The 22245-nt window shown below is 42.5% G+C and overlaps 2 protein-coding genes across 2 annotated transcripts; one reads left to right on the forward strand and one right to left on the reverse strand.

Moving 5' to 3' along the window:
• Positions 1 to 214: 214 nt before the first annotated feature.
• On the reverse strand, positions 215 to 2351 carry LOC117424804 (adenosine receptor A2b-like). Its single transcript, XM_034041513.2, has 2 exons — positions 1742 to 2351; positions 215 to 971 (listed from the first exon to the last, which is right to left on the reverse strand). The coding sequence occupies exons 1-2, from the start codon at positions 2152 to 2154 to the stop codon at positions 215 to 217; spliced, it is 1170 nt and encodes a 389-aa protein (XP_033897404.1). The 5' UTR covers positions 2155 to 2351.
• Positions 2352 to 17734: 15383 nt separating this feature from the next.
• On the forward strand, positions 17735 to 18124 carry LOC131698758 (histone H2A-like; the record flags this gene model as incomplete). Its single annotated transcript, XM_058992544.1, has 1 exon — positions 17735 to 18124. A coding segment is annotated over one exon (351 nt), but the record flags the coding sequence as incomplete, so codon positions are not given.
• Positions 18125 to 22245: the final 4121 nt, after the last annotated feature.

A 22245-nucleotide genomic window follows, 5' to 3' on the forward strand; every position in this document is an offset into this window, starting at 1 on the left:
CAACTCTGTACCAAGGAACCATGAAATAAACTGCATCTATCTGTACTAGGGAGTAAGATTGTAATGAGATTATCTAAGGAGACAACTCCCTCCCTCCCTCCCTTCTTCTCTGTATCTTGCTCAACCCCTCCTCTGCCTTCCTCACCCCTCCTTTCTTCATTCCCCCTTCCCTCCCTCACCTTGCCTTTCCTCACCCCCTTCCCCCCCCCCCCCCTCACTCAAACCCCTGTGCTAGACTGAGTCCGGGTTTATCCACGGTGGGCAGCCTGCCCATAGGCCCCACCCTGCCCCGCCACTGCCTGCCCCGGCACAGCCTCCCCGCTGCCTCCCTGAGTGCAGCCAGCAGCTCCCGGTCCCGGAGGAAGTAGAGCAGCGGGTTGGAGGCGGCGCTGAGCACAGCCGAGACGAGGGCGCTGGGGGGGAGCCAGTAGGGCAGCGGGCAGCCAGGGCAGTAGAGCAGCACGGCGTTGGTCACGTTGAAGGGCAGGCGAGAGAGCATGTAGAGACTGAAGAGGAGCCCGGTGCTCCAGACCACGCGCTGCTGCCGCTGGAGGAAGCCCTTCCCCAGGCAGCGGCCCCGGCCGTGCGCCCACAGGGCTCGGAAGATGAGGCAGTACAGCAGGGAGGTGATCACCATGGGCAGCAGCATGCAGCCGAAGAAGATGAAGTAGGTGAGGTACTGCAGAGAGAGCACGTTCAGGTACAGGCAGGGGACGCGGCAGGCTGCTGGGGACAGTGCACAGCCCCCGGGGGAGGGGCGAGGAGAGAGCCCGGTGTTAAAGGCCATGGGGGAGGGGGAAGGGGAGAGGCTGCTAGCCAGGGTGTAGTTGGTGGTAAGCAGGGCAGAGGCAGTCTGCAGGGAGGTGTAGTTGTTGTAGCCCAGGTACGGGATGGAGCTCACTGCAAACCCAGCCAGCCAGCAGAGAGAGATGTGCAGGAGGATGTTGGGTTGGGTCAGTGAGGCTCTGTACCTGGGAAAGAAAAAAGAAAGAAGACTCCCCAGTAATGTTTTTGAAGCGGACACCCTGGGATCCTTCCAAGAAGCTGCTTGATGAAATTCTGGGATCAATAAGCTACTAACAACCAAACAAGCAAGATGGGCTGAATGGCCTCCTCTCGTTTGTAAACTTTCTTATGTTCTTAAGACCTGTTATGGAGAGTTGTAGCGTTGAATAACTTTTACGTTACAGAGTGAATATTGATTTTTCATGTCATTTTACAATCTATCTGGTATACATTCATTAACTCCAATCCAAATTGATGCAGACATTGATCTATTGTGTGCTGCTGCATGTTGGACTCCCCTCCTAACAAACCCAGAAGGAGCTACTGAGGAAGCATATACACTGCAGCACACTGAGAAACTCTGCAAACAATCAAAAAACCATTAATGAATAGTCTCTGAAGAGGGGGTTAGTACAGCTGCACAAGCACATTATTCAGATTGAGCTCGCCACAGAAATCAGGTACTGACAATCAGGTGAGGGTCATTGCTGTTGATCAGGATAATTTACCATTCAAAGTGAAACGATTGAAGAAACAGCTGCTTGGGTTTGTGGTGATTGCTGCTTTTCTTACTCCATGGAGAACAGCGATCCACACAAACCCAAGCAGCTGTTTCTTCACTTGTTTCACTCTGAGTGGTAAATTTGTCTGATCAACAGCAATGACCCTCAACTGTGGAGGGCTTGATCTGAATAATCTGTTCCAGTATTGAGTGCGGAAAGGAGGGGGCCGTTACCTGGTGGGGTGCACCACAATGTACCAGCGGTAGTAGGCAATGAGGATATGATGGAAAGAGGAGGTCATTGCCCAGCTCAGCACAGTGCAGGTCAGCACCAGGCAGGGGTAGAAGGGGGTCCACCACTGCAGGTCCGACAGCACCAAAGCCGGGCCTGCGGTGAGGCACAGCGCTGTGTCGGCTATCCCCATGGAAACCATCACCTGGGCCGTCACATTGACCCGGCGCGACGACCTCAGTATAGCGCGCAGGACCAGGATGTTGAAGATTCCCAGGACCAGCAGCAGCATGATTGACAGAGGCAGGCTGAGCCACAGGAAGAGTTGAAACCCTGGGGAGGGCGTGTGACCTTTGCCCCAGAATGTCTCGTTGTGATTAGTCGACCGTTCCAGGTGAGTTAAAATGGAGTCCATGTGTTTTTTCTCAAGACCTGGGTGCAGAAATTAAAATTATGTTGGGTGTCAATAAATAGGCTTGGATTTGGATAATGCAGGGAAAATAAGATTCCCATTGCATAGCAGTTTGAGCTATTCCTGGTTTTACTGTGTGTTTAATAAGACACACCTGAGCTTCTTCCTTACACACTAGGGCAAATCAAGCTTGTGCTAAAACCTGGAATGGGTGAATCTTATATTTTCTTTCTTTACAGTAAAACCTATCCACACAGCCCCTGTAACCTGTGCTGGTGTCAAAGAGACTGTGCTGCCCAGCACTTTGACTCTGGTATTTACACAGCAGTGCAGGGCTCTAGGTTATATATTAAATATTCATATATAAGATATTATATTTACAGTGAAAAGGGTTTAATTGTATTTGTAGCAGGTTTTTTGATTGGGAAAGCCATATAAACAATTTTACAGTTAATAATCAATGATCTGATTAATCGACCAACCTCCCCCAGAGGAAGCCACGCGACACTAGAAACCTATAATGTATCACAATAGGGGATTGAGGTATAATTTATTAAAATATTACACCTACCTTGAAAATGCGGAATCAGGTAGTCTTCTATTCTGAAGATTGACAGATACAATCTTGTCCGCAATAGCTGGGTCAATCGTGTCTCCTGTGCTTTTCAAAGTTATAAGACAAGCCAAACTATTCAGAGATGCCTTTTCTGAAAACTCCCGGGATCGTGCAAACAGGTCGAGTTACTGAATAAAAATAAACGAAAATAAAACGGGTTGAAAAAAGAAAAAAAAAAACATATTCTTTGACCCTTGTCAGCGAATATTACATTGCGTGTTTTTCTGTTTCAAACTAAATGTAACTAATGAACTGCTTCTCAAAACTGCTCAGAAATGCACCTGAATATTGTCCGATCAGTTTGAGGAGGATGTGATATTATATAGGTGAGTTGCATTTCTTCGTAGGAGGAACATTTGTAAAAAATTGACTTAAAATGACATTTGTAGTTTAAATACAGTTTCAAAACTTGTTGACAATTTCTTGCAAGTAGTACATTTTTTTCAGTCATGAACATCTTTCGAAATAGTTTGTAGCTTCAATACGAATGAAAAAAAATGCATTTAACTAACGGCTTTCTAATACTGCATTTGTACCCACCAGCATACTCACATCTGTGCAATCACAAAATATATGATTTGTATATTTTTCTTGAGCTGCCAGCAAGTCGCGAATTTAATACATATTTTCCAAGCTTGTACCAGCGGTGGCTGTACCAGCAGTTTGTCAGCCACTGAACTTATTCAACAAGCTTGTAGCTTAGTATGAAAACTGTTTGAGGAGGGAGGAGGGACGACAGAAGGTGATAGAAGCTGGGAAGTGCGCTTCATGCAGCAATATCCACAGTTTCTTGGTCAGAACAAACACAGAGCGTCCATACAGTACACAGTACATATTTGTTAATTGTAAGACGTGCTTGTGTGATTTATACAGTGAATAGGTCATTGTACTGTGTAATATACACAGATACGCATTAGACACACACAGAGAAAAAGATACACGCTAACCGATCCACACCTACTCAAGACAAACAAGACACTGACACAGTATCATTTTCAATTTCAATAGGCTTGCTATAGCTTGTTATTGTTTTAGTTAATGCATTGAGTATTTCTTTGAAATCATGTCATGTAATTTTCCACTCCACCATTGTGTCCCCTTTATCTGAAACTCGCTCGGTTTGCTTTGCAGATGTTTAACTCTATCAGTTGAATAGGTTGATGTTTTAGGCTTCACTGAGTGCGAATAAAGAAGTCGAGTTTTTCAGCGTAAATAAGATACCATTATAGGATTTAAAAATAGCAAATAGCATTATATCCAATGTGTGTATCTGAGTCTCCTGTGAGCGCAAACCAGTCACAGGATATCATTATTTCAGATTAAAGGGCATTTTATCAAGCAACTGAGAAGTGTGTGTCTGTCTATCTATCTATCTATCTATCTATCTATCTATCTATCTATCTATCTATCTATCTATCTATCTATCTATCTATATATATATATATATATATATATATATATATATATATATATATATATAATAGATGGGCTTCAGTGTGTTACACAAACATAATTTCATCCAGGATTAATGTGACGTCATAAATTACGAGACCGAAGGTCGAGTAATTTATAAACTGTAACAGAAACCAGAGATGGAATTGTTTTCCTGTAACTCACTGAAGAGGCCCATCTATTATTTTTTGTAATACAATATATATTGTATTTGTATGTTATAATATAAAATGTTATAAATGATATTTTCTTCATATATTCACAGCGCTGCATCCAAGTTCTCATTGAGGTTGGTGGTTCTTATTGGAGGTAATATAACAATGGCTCATTTGGGACTGCAATATTATCACTCTGAACTAGATCAATTAAAAAAAATATTCAGCGAAAAAAGGCACATTTCAGAGCAGAGTTTAAAAGGGACTGTGACAAAGATTGAATGAGTCTTAGTGTTAGATCTCCCTCTCGACCTGTGAGAGCACGGTATACGAGGAACAGAGTACCCTTAATGAAATGGCACGACAATTTATTCCGTAGGGTAGATGGAAGTCGGTCAGTTCGGAAGGGGGCGGAGCCATGGCACCCGAGCTCAGTGACCCAGACGGTAAGCGGCGTGGCATCCGAGGACTGGAGGAGCGGATGCGCTCGTTAACCTCGGGGTCATGGGCGAGGGTATAAATAGGGGGTAATGGCTTGAGTGATCTGTTCCTTTGCATATGGTTAAAACATATAACCGAGAAGGAGCCCGAAACGTGAAAGCGACCGTGAGTGTTTTGTGTCTGTGTCCTAACACTGTGTGTCTTGTGTGTTGTTGTCTCACTAAGATTACTGAGCACAATCCGGAGCTGCAGCCGCAGGCCAGCAAAAACCCGGACTTCACCACTCACCTGTCTCACTTTCGGAACTGTCTCTGTGTTTGCACCTTTTAACACTTGTATCACGCACTGTCTTTGTGTTCGTGTTTAGTGTGGGTGTCGGAACGGGACTTTGGGGTTGCGGGTCAAACCCGTAGGATTACAATTAGAAGTGATACACGCCGCTGTATCACTTCCAGCACTATTATTATTTACAGGTTTTGCCTTGAGGCTCTGGACATTTATTAAATTAAATAAACACCCTTGCACCTGTACCAACGTCTGTCTGTGTGATTATTCTGCACTGCACTCACCTGCACGTCATTACCACTTTGCCACAGGGACCAAAAACAAAGTACACAGAAAGAGTACTTGGAACTCCAAACACAAGTCAAAAAGGAAGTTAGGAAGGCCAAGAGAGAGATAGAAATCAATATTGCTAAAGGGGCTAAAACCAATTCCAAAATGTTTTTCCAATATTATAACAGCAAGAGAACATTCAAGGAGGAGGTTAAATGTCTAAGAGACACAAATGGCAATATCATAGATGAAGAAAAAAAATAGCAAATATATTAAATGATTACTTTTCACAGGTTTTTACAAAGGAGGACACGGACAACATGCCCCACATGTTTACAAACCGCTAACCAAGATCATGCAACAGTCTCTTGACACAGGGGTTGTACCGACAGACTGGAAAATTGCAAACGTAATACCGATCCACAAAAAGGGAGACAAAACCGAACCAGGTAACTACAGACCAATAAGCCTGACTTTTATTATATGTAAACTTATGGAAACTATAATAAGATCTAAAATGGAAAATTACCTATATGGTAACAATATCCTGGGAGGCAGTCAGCATGGTTTTATAAAACATTCTTCATTAATGGTGAGGCAATACCAACAGTGTCTGAGAAGCCAGTGAAGAGTCTTGGGAGATGGTACGACGGGGATCTAAAGGACACAGTTCGTGTGGGAGAAGTTAGACAACAAGCAGTGGAAGGGTTGAAGAGCATAGACAGCTGCGCTCTACCAGGTAAACTAAAACTCTGGTGCTTTCAGTTTGGTCTACTGCCGAGGTTGCTGTGGCCACTGACTGTGTACGAGGTTTCTTTGACAACAGTAGAGAAGCTGGAAGCTTTAATCAGTTCATACATCAGGAAATGGTTGGGAGTTCCACGCTGCCTCAGCAGAGTGGGACTTTATGGTAAAGGAATACTGCAGCTACCAGTCTCTGCTCTAACCGAGGAGTTTAAGTGCGCCAAGGTCAGACTGGAAATGACATTAGTAGAGTCACGCGATAAATGCGTAAGGGAGGCAGCACCTGTGTTGAAAACTGGAAGAAAGTGGGCGGCAAAGAAAGCTGTGGAAGATGCAAAGGCTGCCCTTCGAATTGGTGATATCATGGGGCAAGTTCAGCATGGAAGAGGGGGTCTTGGTTTCAGTTCAACTCCTCCTACATGGCACAAGGCAGCCCCAGCTCAAAGGAGGAAGCTGGTAGTCAACGAGGTGCAAAAGCAGGAGGAGAGGATGAGGTGTATAAAGGCCATTTCCCAGGCCAAGCAGGGAGAATGGATGAGATGGGAGAGTGTGGAACAACGCAAGATTGGCTGGCAAGACCTATGGTCAATGGAACAGAGCAGGATCAGTTTCCTCATCAGGTCAACATATGATGTTCTCCCATCACCACAGAACCTAAACCTCTGGGTAGGAGAGGATCCCTCATGTCCTTTGTGTTAATCACCTGCAACATTAAGGCACATTTTGACAGGATGTAAGGTGGCTCTTAGCCAAGGACGGTTTACTTGGCGCCATGACCAGGTGCTGCGATGTTTGGCCTTAGCATTGGAAGACAAGCGTAACATGACCAATAAGTTGTCACCTGTTCCATCAAAACATTACACACAAAAGACAACATTCCTCCGCCCAGGAGAGCAACCACCAAGAAAAGGTGTTAAAACCAATCCTCGCCCAGGACAACTGGAAGCTGCTAGAGACTGGAAAATGCTGGCAGATGTTGGTCAACGGCTTATTTTTCCACCTGAGATTGCCACCACTAACCTTCGACCAGATATTGTCTTGTGGTCTGGATCAGCACGCCTTGTTCACCTGGTAGAGTTAACAGTGCCATGGGAGGATGCTGTAGATGAGGCGTATGAGAGGAAGAAACTGCGGTATGCTCAACTAGCCACTGAAGCGGAACAGCGAGGATGGAGAGTTCGGGTTTACCCAGTGGAAGTGGGTTGTCGAGGATTTGTGGCACACTCTACAACCCGGTTTCTCAGAGACGTCGGATTCAGTGGCCAAGAGTTGCGTCGCACAGTGAAGAACTTATCTGAAGCAGCAGAGAGAAGCAGCAACTGGCTGTGGTTGAGACAGAAAGATTCTGGCTGGGGACAGGTAAGTAAGCTGGGCTGAGTTGAGTGGGGGATGGAGGGGGGTGATGCTGGGACGCCAGAATCACCGTCGAGCCCTCTTGAGGTGTCGTGGGCTAGTCGACGAAACACTGAGGATGGAAGGTGCCCACTTGAAAACCCCAGAGATGTACCCTACTTAGCTCAATCCAGACGGTTGTCATGCTGATGCGCTGGGGAGGCTGCACTTTGGTTGATCCCCGGAGCCAGCATCGCAGCCGTTGTGTGTGCTGATGCGCCAGGGAGGCAAAATAAGCTGATCCCTGGAGCCAGCATTACACTTCAGCCATTAACACCAGACAGAAGGATATCTACATCATCATATGGAAGGAAACGTAAATGGATGGAGACACATATGGATCACATTAGTTTACTGTAAAGCTACGTCTTAGTTGGTGCTTATCTTGGCGAGAGCCGAGCTCAAATCAGCATTAAGTTTTAACATCTACTCTCGTGTAATGGAAATCATTAGGAAAGAGAGATCGTGTCTAACTAACCTGCTTGACTTTTTTGAGGATGCAACATAGACAATGGATAATTGCAAAGCATACGACATGGTTTATTTAGATTTCCAGAAAGCTTTTGACAAAGTCCCGCATAAAAGATTAATTCTCAAACTGAACACAGTAGGGATTCAAGGAAATGCATGCACATGGATTAGGGAGTGGTTAACATGTAGAAAACAGAAAGTACTGATTAGAGGAGAAACCTCAAAATGGAGTGAGGTAACCAGTGGTGTACCACAAGGATCAGTATTAGGTCCTCTGCTATTCCTAATCTGCATTATTGATTCAGATTCTGGTATAGTAAGCAAACTTGTTAGATTTGCAGACGACACAAAAATAGGAGGAGTGGCAAACACTGTTGCTGCAGCAAAGGTCATTCAAAATGATCTAGACAGCATTCAGAACTAGGCAGACACTTGGCAAATGACATTTAATAGAGAAAAGTGTAAAGTATTGCATGCAGGCAATAAAAATGTGCATTATAAATATCACATGGGAGATACTGAAATTGAAGAAGGGAACTATGAAAAAGACCTAGGAGTTTATGTTGACTCAGAAATGTCTTCATCTAGACAATGTGGGGAAGCTATAAAAAAGGCCAACAAGATGCTCAGATATATTGTGAGAAGTGTTGAATTTAAATCAAGGGAAGTAATGTTAAAACTTTACAATGCATTAGTAAGACCTCACCTAGAATATTGTGTTCAGTTCTGGTCACCTCGTTACAAAAAGGATATTGTTGCTCTAGAAAGAGACCAGAATTATCCCGGGTTTAAAAGGCATGTCGTATGCAGACAGGCTAAAATAATTGAATCTATTCAGTCTTGAACAAAGAAGACTACCCGGCGATCTGATTCAAACATTCAAAATCCTAAAAGGTATAGACAGTGTCGACCCAGGGGACTTTTTTGACCTGAAAAAAGAAACAAGGACCAGGGGTCACAAATGGAGATTAGATAAAGGGGCATTCAGAACAGAAAATAGGAGTCACTTTTTTACACAGAGAATTGTGAGGGTCTGGAACCAACTCCCCAGTAATGTTGTTGAAGCTGACACCCTGGGATCCTTCAAGAAGCTGCTTGATGAGATTCTGGGATCAATAAGCTACTAACAACCCAATGAGCAAGGTGGGCTGAATGGTCTCCTCTCGTTTGTAAACTTTCTTATGTTCTTATGAAGTGGACCCCACTTTTGCTCTGACGCTCCTAGGGCTGGGGATGGGAAACTGTCAGGGAGTAATTCTCCTCATTGTGCAAGAGCGAATCCTACTGGTCAGACACCGAGTATATTCAGAGTGGATAAGAAGCAGGGCTGATCTCTGTGTTCCGGGTTCGGTAGCCCACCCGCAAGAGGCAGAAGTTTGTAATCAAAAGCGCCTGTCAGGCAGCCCTGCCACAGGCAGATAACAACAAAAGAGTACAACTTTTACTGATGTCACACATCTAAGCCCGCCCTGCCACTCCTACAGCTATGCCATTTCCTCTCTGTATTGGAGATTGAAAGCCCACCGGATATTTTGAAGTTGGATATTTAAATTTACGAAAAGATTTGTTTTAAGCAGACGTATGTACATACATACAGTAGGTATTTATAATCGAGTATATTTAAAGTACATTTTTTATTTGTTTTGGTATTTATAAACAGGCATTTTTAAAGTTAGATTTGTATTTGTTTTTCTATAATAACCTCTAGCACTGTCCGTATATTAAACTAAACCAATATCATTGAAATGCATTGTGTTTAGACCAAAACGTTAAAAAAGGGCGATTTTCGTGAAATGCACGTTCACTGTTTTTGTAGTTACAGGGTAAGGCTAAGCAAATTGCATATAAGATTAAGTAAATTGCATAACAGTCAGTTCTGCTGTGGATTCTCATACCACTACAAAATACATACTGACCATAACCATAACCCTTCATAAAGAAGTTTGAACGTTGACTTCAGCAAGCAGATCATTGCATTATATACCGGTAGCTTAAATGTAGGTTACAGTCAGTGCAGTCTATAGCTGCCTTCCAGGCAGGTGTCAGTGCAGTCCATAGCTGCCTGGAAGGCAGGTTTATCTGTTACCAGCCTGGAAGGAATGTTTAAGTGGTATCTGCCTGAAAGGTGTGTACAGATTTGTGTGTATCTGCTGTACCTTCTTAATATCATTAATTTTGTAAAATTATACATTACCAAAACAAATAACATCAGATTGTATTTGTCACAGACTGTGGGAATGTGGGGTGCGCTACCGAATAAAACCACTTGAGGCAGTATTGATTTTCTAGAAAGTTCTATTATTTTCTGTTTATTATCTTTCACAACATCTTCATAATTCCACAGGCTTTTTATTCACACATTTCTCTATACATTCCTTCTTCTTATTTTAATAACTCAAAGTTCCTTTAAAGATCATACTCTCTTTACATAAATCACCAAAAATAATTCCTTGAAAAATCATCCTCTCCTACCAACAATGGTATTAGGTTTGGTTAAATTAAAAAGTCTTAAATGTAAGAGAACTGCTAACCAAGGACTTGCAATAAACAAACCAAAAAAATTGTTTTAAAGTTTTTACAGCTTCCTGGAGGGCTTCACTTCGTGGGAAGAGTCAGCATCCTGCTGGTTTTTCTCTCTCTCTCTCTCTGGATCTATTTGATAAAAAGTTCACACACAGTGTTAATGCCCTCTTTTAACAAGCATCTGTGATAGCAGATAGCAGTGTGCTTGCCCCCTTCCAAAAACCAACCCGAGCTGTTACAACCTGGGCCCTATATACAGAAGGAAACGGCCCCCCCCCCAATCAGCAGCACTCAATCATCTGCTGATTCGAGAATTTTCGAGCTTGTTCCCAGGTTGCTGCCCCCAACAAAGATGGCAACCGCTGTAACTGCACTTCCGCCCCAACGTCAGTCCCACATCACGTGATCCTTGTTAGGAACTTCGTGGTCAATTCACAGTCCTCTGATGGCTGGGAAGTTGAATTGTAGTGCAAGATCGCTTTACCCCGTCACACCCCCTCCCCCCCCCTCAGAGTGGAGCCAAAGGAACACTCAGATCTAGCTAACCCCACCGATTGACCACCCTCCCGAGAAAAATAGTCAGCATTTTGATGGAGCTCACCCGCTCGATGTTTGACATCGAAGCAGAAGGGTTGCAACACCAGGTACCACTGCGTTATCCTGGCGTTTTTGTCCCTCATTGTGTTCAGCCACTGTAAAGGGGAGTGGTCAGTGACAAGAGTAAAGCAACGTCCCAGGAGATAGTACTTTAACCCTTTGCGGTCCTATGTCGGACATGGTCCGACATTGCAATTATTCCTATCCGGTCCAATGTCGGACCCTGTCCGACATCATCAAAAAACGCAAAAAACGGGTATCTAGTCGTTTTTTCTCCGGAAAAAGCCAAGAAAACCATTCAATGGCCAAGTGGAAGCGACAGGAGCCGAGACAAGCTGAAAAAAAGGGCGTATCTCATGAATAGTCATACTTGCCCCTGGCATCAGATAGGGCGGCCATAAGGAAACAAGCTGACTGTAACTGCATCAGCGCACAGAGAATATCACGGACATTTGCAGAGCTTTTTTGAGATGTTATAGTAATAAAATAATGACTTAGATCGCATTATTGAGGCGTTTGGTGATAAAACGAGTGTTCAGGAGATGATTGATCGGTATGTACGACTATTATTATTATTATTATTATTATTATTTATTTCTTAGCATATGTGAAAGCTATAGCGAACAAAAGGGTGGGGTGGGGCTGGAGATGCCTAGTGAGTGCTTTGTTGATATGCAGGGCCTTTTAAACCCATTTGACTGTGGAAAAAAATACTTTTAAACAGTGCGTCTAAAATTAACTGTGCGTGTGAAAATAAATTGGACCTGACCCGCCTGACACGCACTTAATAAATGGACTGCAAAGGGTTAAGGATTCTAAGGTCCATTTTACTGCTAAGCACTCTTTTTCTGTCACTGAGTACTTAGTTTCCTTAGTTAATAGTTTACGGCTAATATATAAGATAGGATGTTCTATACCATCTCTCTCCTGGGACCGAACCGCCCCCAAACCTACTTCCGAAGCATCAGTTTGGAGGATGAACTCCTTACTGAAATTCGGTGTTATAAGAGCAGGGGTCTGAGTCAAGCTTGTTTTAATAGAATCGAAGGCCCTCTGACACTCTGCACTCCACTTGACCTTGTTAGGTGCATTCTTTTTGGTGAGATCAGTGAGGGATGCGGCAATGGTGGAATAGTTCTTTACAAATCGACGGTAGTATCCTGCCAGGCCCAACAGTGATCTCACCCAGGATTTAGTGGCAGGTATCGGTGTATCCAACAAAGCCTTGACTTTGGAGATCAATGGTTTTACTCTACCTTTTCCAATTATAAACCTTAAATACTTTGTCTCGTCCTTTCCAAAAGCACACTTTGCCAGGTTCGCCGTGAGCCCCGCTTCTCTCAAAAATTGTAGGACGGCCCTTAGCCTATCAAGGTGCTCCTTCCAGGTAGAGCTATAAACAACCACATCATCGATATATGTGGCAGCATATTCTCGATGTGGAAGTAACAACCTATCCATCAGTCTCTGAAAAGTGTATACCAAATGGCATTGTGTGAAATTGGAAGAGGCCGTTGGGTGTCACAAATGTTGTTTTCTCCCTAGACTCCTCCGTCAAAAGAATTTGCCAATATCATTTGGTGAGTTCTAAAGTAGAGATAAAGCTAGCCTGCCCCAGGCGCTCCAAGAGTTAATCTACTCGTGGCATAGGGTAAGCATCAAACTTTGAGATGGCATTCACCCTTTGGAAATCAATACACAGCCTTAGCGAACCGGTTTGTTTTTTTTATGGGCAAAACCGGACTGCACCATTCACTCAAAGAAGGTTCAATTACCCCAAGCCTGAGCATGCTTTCCACCTCTGTTTGAATGGCCTCCCTCTGACTCTCGGGGACCTGGTATGCCCGAACCTTCACTTTGGAACCTGGAGGAGTAAGGATCACATGTTTAATTATGTGAGTTCTATCAGGCACCTTAGAAAACACATCACCAAACTGCTGAATAAGATGCCTTAGTTCTCCTCGCTGATCAGGTGACAGTTGCTCCCCCATCGAAATTTCAGCAGCCTTTAGTGGCTCAACTGAGGGTCCAAAGTCCTCCTCGATGTTCTCTGAGGAAATAAAATGAACTTCCCTTTCTATCCAGGGTTTGAGTAGGTTAATGTGGTAAATTTGGGTTTTTTTCAACGCCCAGGCTGTCGGATTTCATAATTAACCGGTCCAATAGCTCTAATTACCTCAAATGGACCCTGCCACTTAGCAAGCAACTTAGATTCTGTTGTGGGAAGCAACAATAACACTTTGTCTCCTGGTCGGAAGGTCTGAATTCTTGTTTTTTGGTTGTAGTGATTCTCTTGTCTTCGTTGCGGCGCTCTGAGATTGTCTAAAGCCAATTGACAGATCAACTCCAGGCAGTCTCTTAAGTGTAATACATATTTCACTATATTTTAGGAGGATTTTGAGCCTTTCTTCCAACCTTCTTTCACTAGATCCAAAATTCCCCTTGGTTGGCAACCATATAATAGCTCAAACGGGGAGAACCCCGTTGAGGATTGGGGAACTTCTCGGACCGCAAAAATAAGTTACGGAAGGAGTCTAACCCAATTTTTCTTTTCCTGATCTACAAAGCGGCACAACATTTGTTTTAGGCTCTGATTAAACCGTTCTACCAACCTATCCGTCTGTGGATGATAAACTGAGGTTATGCTAGAATGAAGTTTGAGCAGTTTACACAGCTGCTGGACACAGTCAAAAATAAACCAGAGGTGCGCGGTGAACTTGTTTTGGGGCAACTAACTTGCAAGCAGGACATGCTGCTACATAGTTCCGCACCTGTGTATAGAGCCCGGGCCAGTAGAACCAGGCCAGGATTTGCTCCTGAGTCTTTTCAGCGGCTAGATGGCCCACAAATGGTAGGTCATGTCCGAGCCCCTAACAAATTTTTTGGATCGTTCTGTTGTTCCCAGACCAAATCAATATCTCTTTCCCATAAGTCAGGAACATTGAGATGAGGAGAAGCATCTACCTCCATTACTAGTAACCTCGCCCTCCAGGTCACACTAAATGGCAGCATCTTTACCATGTCCTTTGGCATTCTGGCTTACAAGTGCCTCTGGCCCCTCCCTTTTTGCATAAATGTACCTGCGTATCGCTCCGCCTGACCCTCGCGACGTGTTTTACGGGGCCAGAACCGGGTAATAAACAGGTCAGATTGAAGGGGGAAGATCTCGCCAATCGTCTTCTCCCCTTTGTTGGGCAGTTATTGAATAGAGACCAAAGCCCTGCGGGAAGACCTTGATAGGCTGCTTTTGCCTCCCCCGTCAAGTAGGGGGCCAAGTGAGCAGCCCAACACTCATTAGGCCATCTTGACACCGTGGCAACTCGCTCAAACATAGTCAAAAAGGCCTCTGGGTCGTCCTCCGCCGTCATCTTCTGGAGTTTAATCTTCTACTACTGGAACCGATGCTGTAGCCTGGGCCGTGAGGATTCCCTGAACTGACTGACACATCAATGCTAATTTTTCCATCATGGTGGTGAGCTGAGCCATCCGCTCAGACTCCCGCTGATTGTCTCTGTCCTCTCGTCGCCGTTCCTCACCATCGCAACGTTGGTCCTGGGCTTCTAGGATGGCTTGCAATGTTTTCGGATCCATCCTAACGGTGGCACAAATCCCACCTGACACCAAGTTTGTAACAGACTGCGGGAATGTGGGGTGCACTACCGAATAAAACCACTTGAGGCAGTATTGATTTTCTAGAAAGTTCTATTATTTTCTGTTTATTATCTTTCACAACATCTTCATAATTCCACAGGCTTTTTATTCACACATTTCCCTATACATTCCTTCTTCTTATTTTAATAACTCAAAGTTCCTTTAACCCTTTGCGGTCCACTGTCGGACTGGGTCCGACATTGCAATTATTCCTCACAGGTCCTTTGTCGGACTGGGTCCGACATCATTATAGCAACGCAATAAACAGGTGTTTAGTCGTTTTTTCTCCGGAAAAAGCAGAGAAAACCATTCAATTGCAGAGTGGGAGCGACAGGAGCCGAGACAAGTCGGAAAAAAAAAAAAAAAAAAAGACGTATTTCATGAATAGTCATACATGGTATCAGATAATGGGGCGTTCATAGTAAACAAGCTGGCTGAGTGCGTCAGCGCACTGAGACTATCATGGACATTTGCAGAGCTTTTTTCAGATGTGATAGTAATAAAATAATGACTTGGATCGCATTATTGAGGAGTTTGGTGATAAAACGAGTGATCCGGAGATGATCGATCGGTATGTACGACTATTATTATTATTATTATTTATTTCTTACATAGCTGAACGCTATAGCAAACGAAAGGGTGGGGCGGGGCTGGAGATGCCTAGTGTGTGCTTTGTTGATATGCAGGGCCATTTAAACCCGTTTGACTGTGAAAAAAAATACTTTTAAACAGCGCGTATAAAATTAACTGCGCATGTGAAAATTAATTAGACCTGGCGTGCCTGACGCGCGATTAATAAATGGACCGCAAAGGACCATTTGGGCAAAACAGCAAGGTTTTTACAATCTATGTTCACTAAAAAGGTGGATGAAGCCAAGGATAAGGCAGCTAAAAAGAACACAGCGGTGAAGAAGGCTGCTCCTAAGAAGGCTCCAGCAAAGAAACCTGCAACCAAGAACCCAAAAAGGCAAAGAAACCAGCTGCTAAGACAGCAGCAAAGAGCCCCAAAAAGGCAAAAAAAACCCAGCTGCTAAGAAAGCAGCAAAGAGACCCAAAAAGGCAAAGAAACCAGCTGCTAAGAAGCCAGCCAAGAGTCCTAAGAAAGCCGCTAAACCCAAGGTGGTGAAGACCAAGCGGGCAGCTCCTAAAAGGCGCTGAACAATCTGCTGTGACCGTGTTGAAATGAACCCAACGGCTCTTATAAGAGCCACCACAACTTCCTAAAGAGCAAAGTATCGATTAAATGAGATCTTATTTATATAATGCACGTGAAATTCAAATACGTGTTTATTCTTTGTCATTAGAAACGTTTCCAAGCAATAAATATTCCACCCTCCCTCTTCCACAGAAGCAAGATAAATAAAATCTTTATCTTTCCAACACATTTTTGGAATGGGTAAATAACCGTTTGGTTTAAGAACTTTAAATTCTGTTTTAAAACCGATCGCTAGTTCCGAGAGCATGACAACTTACGTTAATGTGCCACACGGGAAAATAAATCAGCTGTGGTTAAAATAAGGTTGATATAATTGAAATTGCATTAGTTAAAGATGCTAAACAGATTTAATATATTGCTAAAAGTAGTGCTCTTACTGTGAAATGAAGTCAGTCAGGAGTGATTCATGATTTATATTTACATAAATCGTATATGTACCGGAGTGTTGAATGCATTTAACTCCCTGTCACAAAGACGGCCAGAGTGGGTGGCGTCAGACCGGAAGCAAGAAGGAATTCAAACACAGACAGACGGTGATGGTGATGAGCTGAGTGCAATGGCTGCACTCAGCGTTTATTAACAAATAAAAGGGTTGTAAACAGCACAAAAACACTGGACACGGCACTTGCGCCAAAATAAACAGATATACAAAACGGACTAACACTAAACAAACGGTGCACGGACAGACAAACAGACACGGTGAGAACAAACACTTTACGTTTACGATCTTTCTATTTACTTTACTTTTACTCCTCTCTCTCTCACCCGTTCTCCTCTTCCGAACACCCAACCCCGAGTGACTAAACGTGCATCTATATATACTGTTGTGCTGGGATTCAATTACTAATTAATTATTCACTTGAATCCCAGCACGTGAATTAATTCTGTGCAACCCCGTGCTCACATATTACATTTTAAATGCACGTGCGTGATGTGCCATCCCGTGCCTAAATACAAATATACACTTTTTAAATACACGTGAAACACAGACCCGTTTATATCCCGTGTACCAATGACTATACACCAACATTTAACATACGCACGCATACATACAATTGCACACAGAGGCGGGGCACATTGCCACACTCCCCTAGTTTTATTATATTGGTGTTTATTAATGAACATTAACATACATTCAGTGCACTTAATGTGTTGTTATTTGCAGAGAAGATAGGAGTATGATTGTTAGAAAATAACAGCACATTTAAGGTGTGTAATGTTGCTTGCAAGTTATGCATTATGCTGTAAAACAACAAAGTAGGTGCAGTGCATTTAATATGGAGCTTGTATGGTGCAAATTGCATGACAGTACTACACTCATATTCAGGAAGTGATGGTTTAACAGTAATAACAGTAGCTACCTGATCGTTAAACGATTCATTGCCAACGATTGTATTATGACTTTGAGTTATTGTTGATATCAAGCATTATAAAAAGACCGTTATGATCTGTAAACATTTTTAAATGAAAATTGCTAAACTCGCTCTTGAAGGATAAACCCACCGGAGTGAGAAAAACAACAAGCTTTGTGTTCTCTTTGTATTTCTAAACAGTTACAGATCTCTACAGACCCGGATCTGAACCCCTAAGACCAATCATGTGCAACATGCTCTGTGATAGGGTACTTCAAAGCTGCACGTGTTATCCAATCAGAATGAGTCTCGGTTTACAAAAACAACGAAAACGGCCATTTTATTTTATTGCGTGCTGTTACAGAAAGCAAGAATAACGAAAATGTCTGGCAGAAGGAAAACCAGCGGGAAGGCATAAGCCAAGGCTAAATCTTGTTCATCCAGAGCGGGGCTGCAGTTCCCAGTCAGCCGTGTTCATAGGCTGCTGCGGAAAGGAAACTATGCTCAGCGTGTCGGCGCTGGAGCCCCGGTCTATCTGGCCGCTGTGCTTGAGTATCTGACTGCTGAAATCCTGGAGCTGGCTGGGAACGCCGCGTGGGACAACAAGAAGACGAGAATCGTCCCACGTCACCTGCAGCTTGCTGTCCGCAATGACGAGGAGCTCAACAAGCTGATGGGAGGCGTCACCATCGCTCAGGGCGGAGTGCTGCCCAACATCCAGGCTGTGCTGCTGCCCAAGAAAATCGAAAAGCCAGCCAAGACCAAGTAAACACTACAGAGGACCCAATTATTACTACAAAAACATAGGTTCTTTTAAGAGCCACCCACAATTTCAATAAACGAGCAGATTGCATTCACCACTATTGTATTTTATGGACTACCCAGCAAACACATAACATTTTATAACATTTTGAAAAGGTTGCAGAAATGTTATAGCTAAAATTTTCACATAAGATTTTCTAGATGTTATTAAAACATTTTGCCACATTTTAAAAAAGGTTGCAAAAATGTTACCGCCAAACATTTTTACATAACATTTTCTAGATGTTATTAAAACAGTTTTAAAAAGGTGGTAAAAACGTTATAGCCAAAACATTTCCATGACATTTTCCAGATATATAAACCTTTTTCGATGACGTCCTTCCCAAGCAAAATTTAATAGTGTTAAACAAGCTATGCTATTCACAATGTTTGTGGTCTAATAATTAGAAAATCAGGGATGATCATGTTATTTGCTATTTTGTCTCTACTACTTACATACTACTACTATAGTAGTGTAGTGCCAAATTTAGGCCTGGACCAAATCAAAACTTTGACCAATCCGCTATATCACAAATTTGTCATTTTTGTATGTCTGAAGGATATTTTTTCTACCCCAGAGAGAACCCAGCATTATTGTACTGGGTTTGTAATTTGCGATCAGTGGGTGGGTAAAAGTTTGGATTAGGCCCATGCCTAAATAAATGTAGAATGTAAATCAACAGGAAATCCCAAGTACTGTACTTAATTTATTTTCTACAGGAACAGGACATTTCAAATAAATGACTTACTATTAACTACCATTCAGCAAAACGGTAAAAGTAACATGCCTAAAATGAAGTGTTGTGAACAAACTGCCCCAACCAACTCTCTTTTTTCCTCCCTGCGAAATAATCTCCCTCAACCTATAGAATGACACTTCATCCCGTCCGTGCCAAGTACATTTTATTTAACATCATGGCCACCAGGCAGGCTGCATAAAACTATATTAGACTAGTCTAAACCATTAGACTAGTCTTAATTTGACAACACTATGTAACACAATTTTTGTTCCTGGGTAGTAAGTGTTATTTCCTAATTGCTTATGCCTCAAAAGTATAGAAAATGGCTATTATTCCCCACAAACTTTGCTTTTGTCACCAGGACAGTGATATTTTGAAATTTACCTATTTCCAATGAGAAAACGGGCGAATTTGTGTCTTTTCGTTCACATAAAGTCAGAAAAAAACAACATATGAATCCAAATTAACATGTATTTATACTAAAGTAATACAAAAATGACTACAAAAGATTTAGAAGCGAGTAGTTTTTCGAGATTTACGATTATACTGTAAATCACTTTCACGAATCAGCCCCCAAATGTAGTCTCCCATCATGGTCTCGTTATACAGCTCATCCAGGAGCCTCAAAGCCATGCTGCTCCATAATGGTAACAAGTACCCGTCTCTTCCCCTGGCTCACTCGGTGCACCTCAAAGAGGATTACAACAGCATCAAGACCTTGCTGGACACCTTGAAGTATGATGAGTACGGCTGGGACCCCCGGAAGGTGCTGATGCCACCACTGCACATCATATTGGGCCTTATGAAACAATTTGTCAGAGCTCTAGATAAGGAGTCGGCAGCCTTCAAGTACCTTCAAGACTTCTTCCCTAAGCTGTCTGAGGCAAAGGTCAAAGCCGGTGTCTTCGTCGGACCACAGATAAAGAAGATCCTGGAGTGCAATGAATTCAACAAGAAGCTCACTAGTAAGGAGAAAGTGGCTTGGAACAGCTTTGTCGCAGTGGTTCGGGGCTTCCTGGGCAATCACAAGGCCGAAAACTATGTGGAGCTGGTTGAGACTCTGGTGAAGAACTACGGCACAATGGGCTGTAGGATGTCCCTCAAAGTCCATATCCTTGATGCTCATCTTGATAAATTCAAGGAGAACATGGGAGCGTACTCGGAGGAGCAAGGCGAGCGCTTCCACCAGGATATACTGGACTTTGAATGCCGCTACCAAGGACAGTATAACGAGAACATGATGGGAGACTACATTTGGGGGCTGATTCGTGAAAGTGATTTACAGTATAATCGTAAATCTCGAAAAACTACTCACTTCTAAATCTTTTGTAGTCATTTTTGTATTACTTTAGTATAAATACATGTTAATTTGGATTCATATGTTGTTTTTTTCTGACTTTATGTGAACGAAAAGACACAAATTCGCCCGTTTTCTCATTGGAAATAGGTAAATTTCAAAATATCACTGTCCTGGTGTGACGAAGTGCCCGCCCCTGTGTGTATTTTGTGTGTTATGTGTTGTATGTTGCGTGTGTTAATGGTGGTGTATAGTCATTGGTACACGGGATATAAACGAGTCTGTGTTTCACGTGTATTTAAAAATGTAGATTTGTATTTAGGCACGAGGAGGGCACAAATCACTTCACGTGCTGGTTAAATGTAAAATGTGAGCACGGGGTTGCACAGAATTAATTCACGTGCTGGGATTCAAGTGAATAATTAATTAGTAATTGAATCCCAGCACAACAGTATATATAGATGCACATTTCTTTCACTCGGGGTTGTGTGTTCAGGGCGAAGGAACGGGAGTGAGGAGATAATCTATAGAGAAGCAATTGCTACGTGGTACGTGTTTGTTTAGTGTTCGTCCCTGTGTGTCAGTGTCTGTTCGTTTTGTTTATCTGCTTATTTTGGCATAAGTGCCGTGTCCCGTGTTTTGTGTTAAAACCTTTTATTTTCTGTGCTGTTTATTAAATTCTGAGCGAAACCATTCGCTCAGCTCCACCAAACCACACCTCTCTGTCTGTTTATTTCCTGCTTCTGGTCTGACGCCACCCACTCCGGCCGTCTTTGTGACACGTGGTGTCCTGCGTGGGATCTACAGCGCCTCCAGGACTCAGGCCAGAGCAGGAAGCGCATTTTTTGGAAACAAAAAAAAAAAGGGGGCAATGGTAGACAACGCCATCAAACTACGGGACTGGATCCTGGAAAATGCTGGGCTGGAGGCCCAGTCTATGCCATGTCATTTTTGTATTACTTTAGTATAAATACATGTTAATTTGGATTCATATGTTGTTTTTTTCTGACTTTATGTGAACGAAAAGACACAAATTCGCCCATTTTCTCATTGGAAATAGGTAAATTTCAAAATATCACTGTCCTGGTGACAAAAGCAAAGTTTGTGGGGAATAATAGCCATTTTCTATACTTTTGAGGCATAAGCAATTAGGAAATAACACTTACTACCCAGGAACAAAAATTGTGTTACATAGTGTTATTATTATGGACTAAGAAAACTGATTTTATGATTTTCCGCATCTGCAGTGACAGTAGTCACTTCCTATTATTATTGCTTAGGCTTAATTATGTTTATTATTCTCATGTAAGGTTAGATTGTTGACGTTTTAAAATGTAAATGCGCAGTGATACTAGTTATTAATACTTAAGCAGTTACTATTTCCCTTTTTTATTTTTTATGACCTTTTCAATCTTTGTTATAAAACATTATTTTTATGTTATAATTGTAAGTTTAAGGTAGGTTATTTTAGAATCATAAACAAGCAAAAAACTAAATATATATTATAAGCTTCAAACTTTTGATGTAGATTGCAGGGGACCATAATTGAGGACCACTGGTCTACTGAATTCATCATAAATATTAATTAAAGAAAATATAATTAGTTAGATACTTATTGGTACAGGGGCTTAATACTTACCCTATAGATAGATAGATAGATAGATAGATAGATAGATAGATAGATAGATAGATAGATAGATAGATAGATAGATAGATTACATTTTACATTTTTATTATTTGTATAGGTGAAAAAATGGATGTATGTGAATCAAGTGACGAAACACCAGACACACTTATTGAAGAATTACGGGGATGGACAAATAAGAATGAGGTCAAAGGTGTTGCAGTCGACAGTCTACTTAAAATTCTAAAGAGACACGGTCGTCCTGATATTCCTGTCAGTGCACGAACATTGTTAAAAACACCAAGGACTGTAGAAATCAGATTAGTTTCAGACATGAACTATTTTCATTTTGGGCTAAACATGATGCTTACTTGTTGCTTAAAGAAGTTACCAAAACACAGCCTTAATGATGTAAATAGTTTAGTTTTGTCACTTAACGTAGATAGATTACCTCTTTCAAGAGCACT

The sequence above is a fragment of the Acipenser ruthenus genome, chromosome 19, assembly GCF_902713425.1.
Source record: "Acipenser ruthenus chromosome 19, fAciRut3.2 maternal haplotype, whole genome shotgun sequence".
Taxonomy (NCBI): Eukaryota; Metazoa; Chordata; class Actinopteri; order Acipenseriformes; family Acipenseridae; genus Acipenser; species Acipenser ruthenus.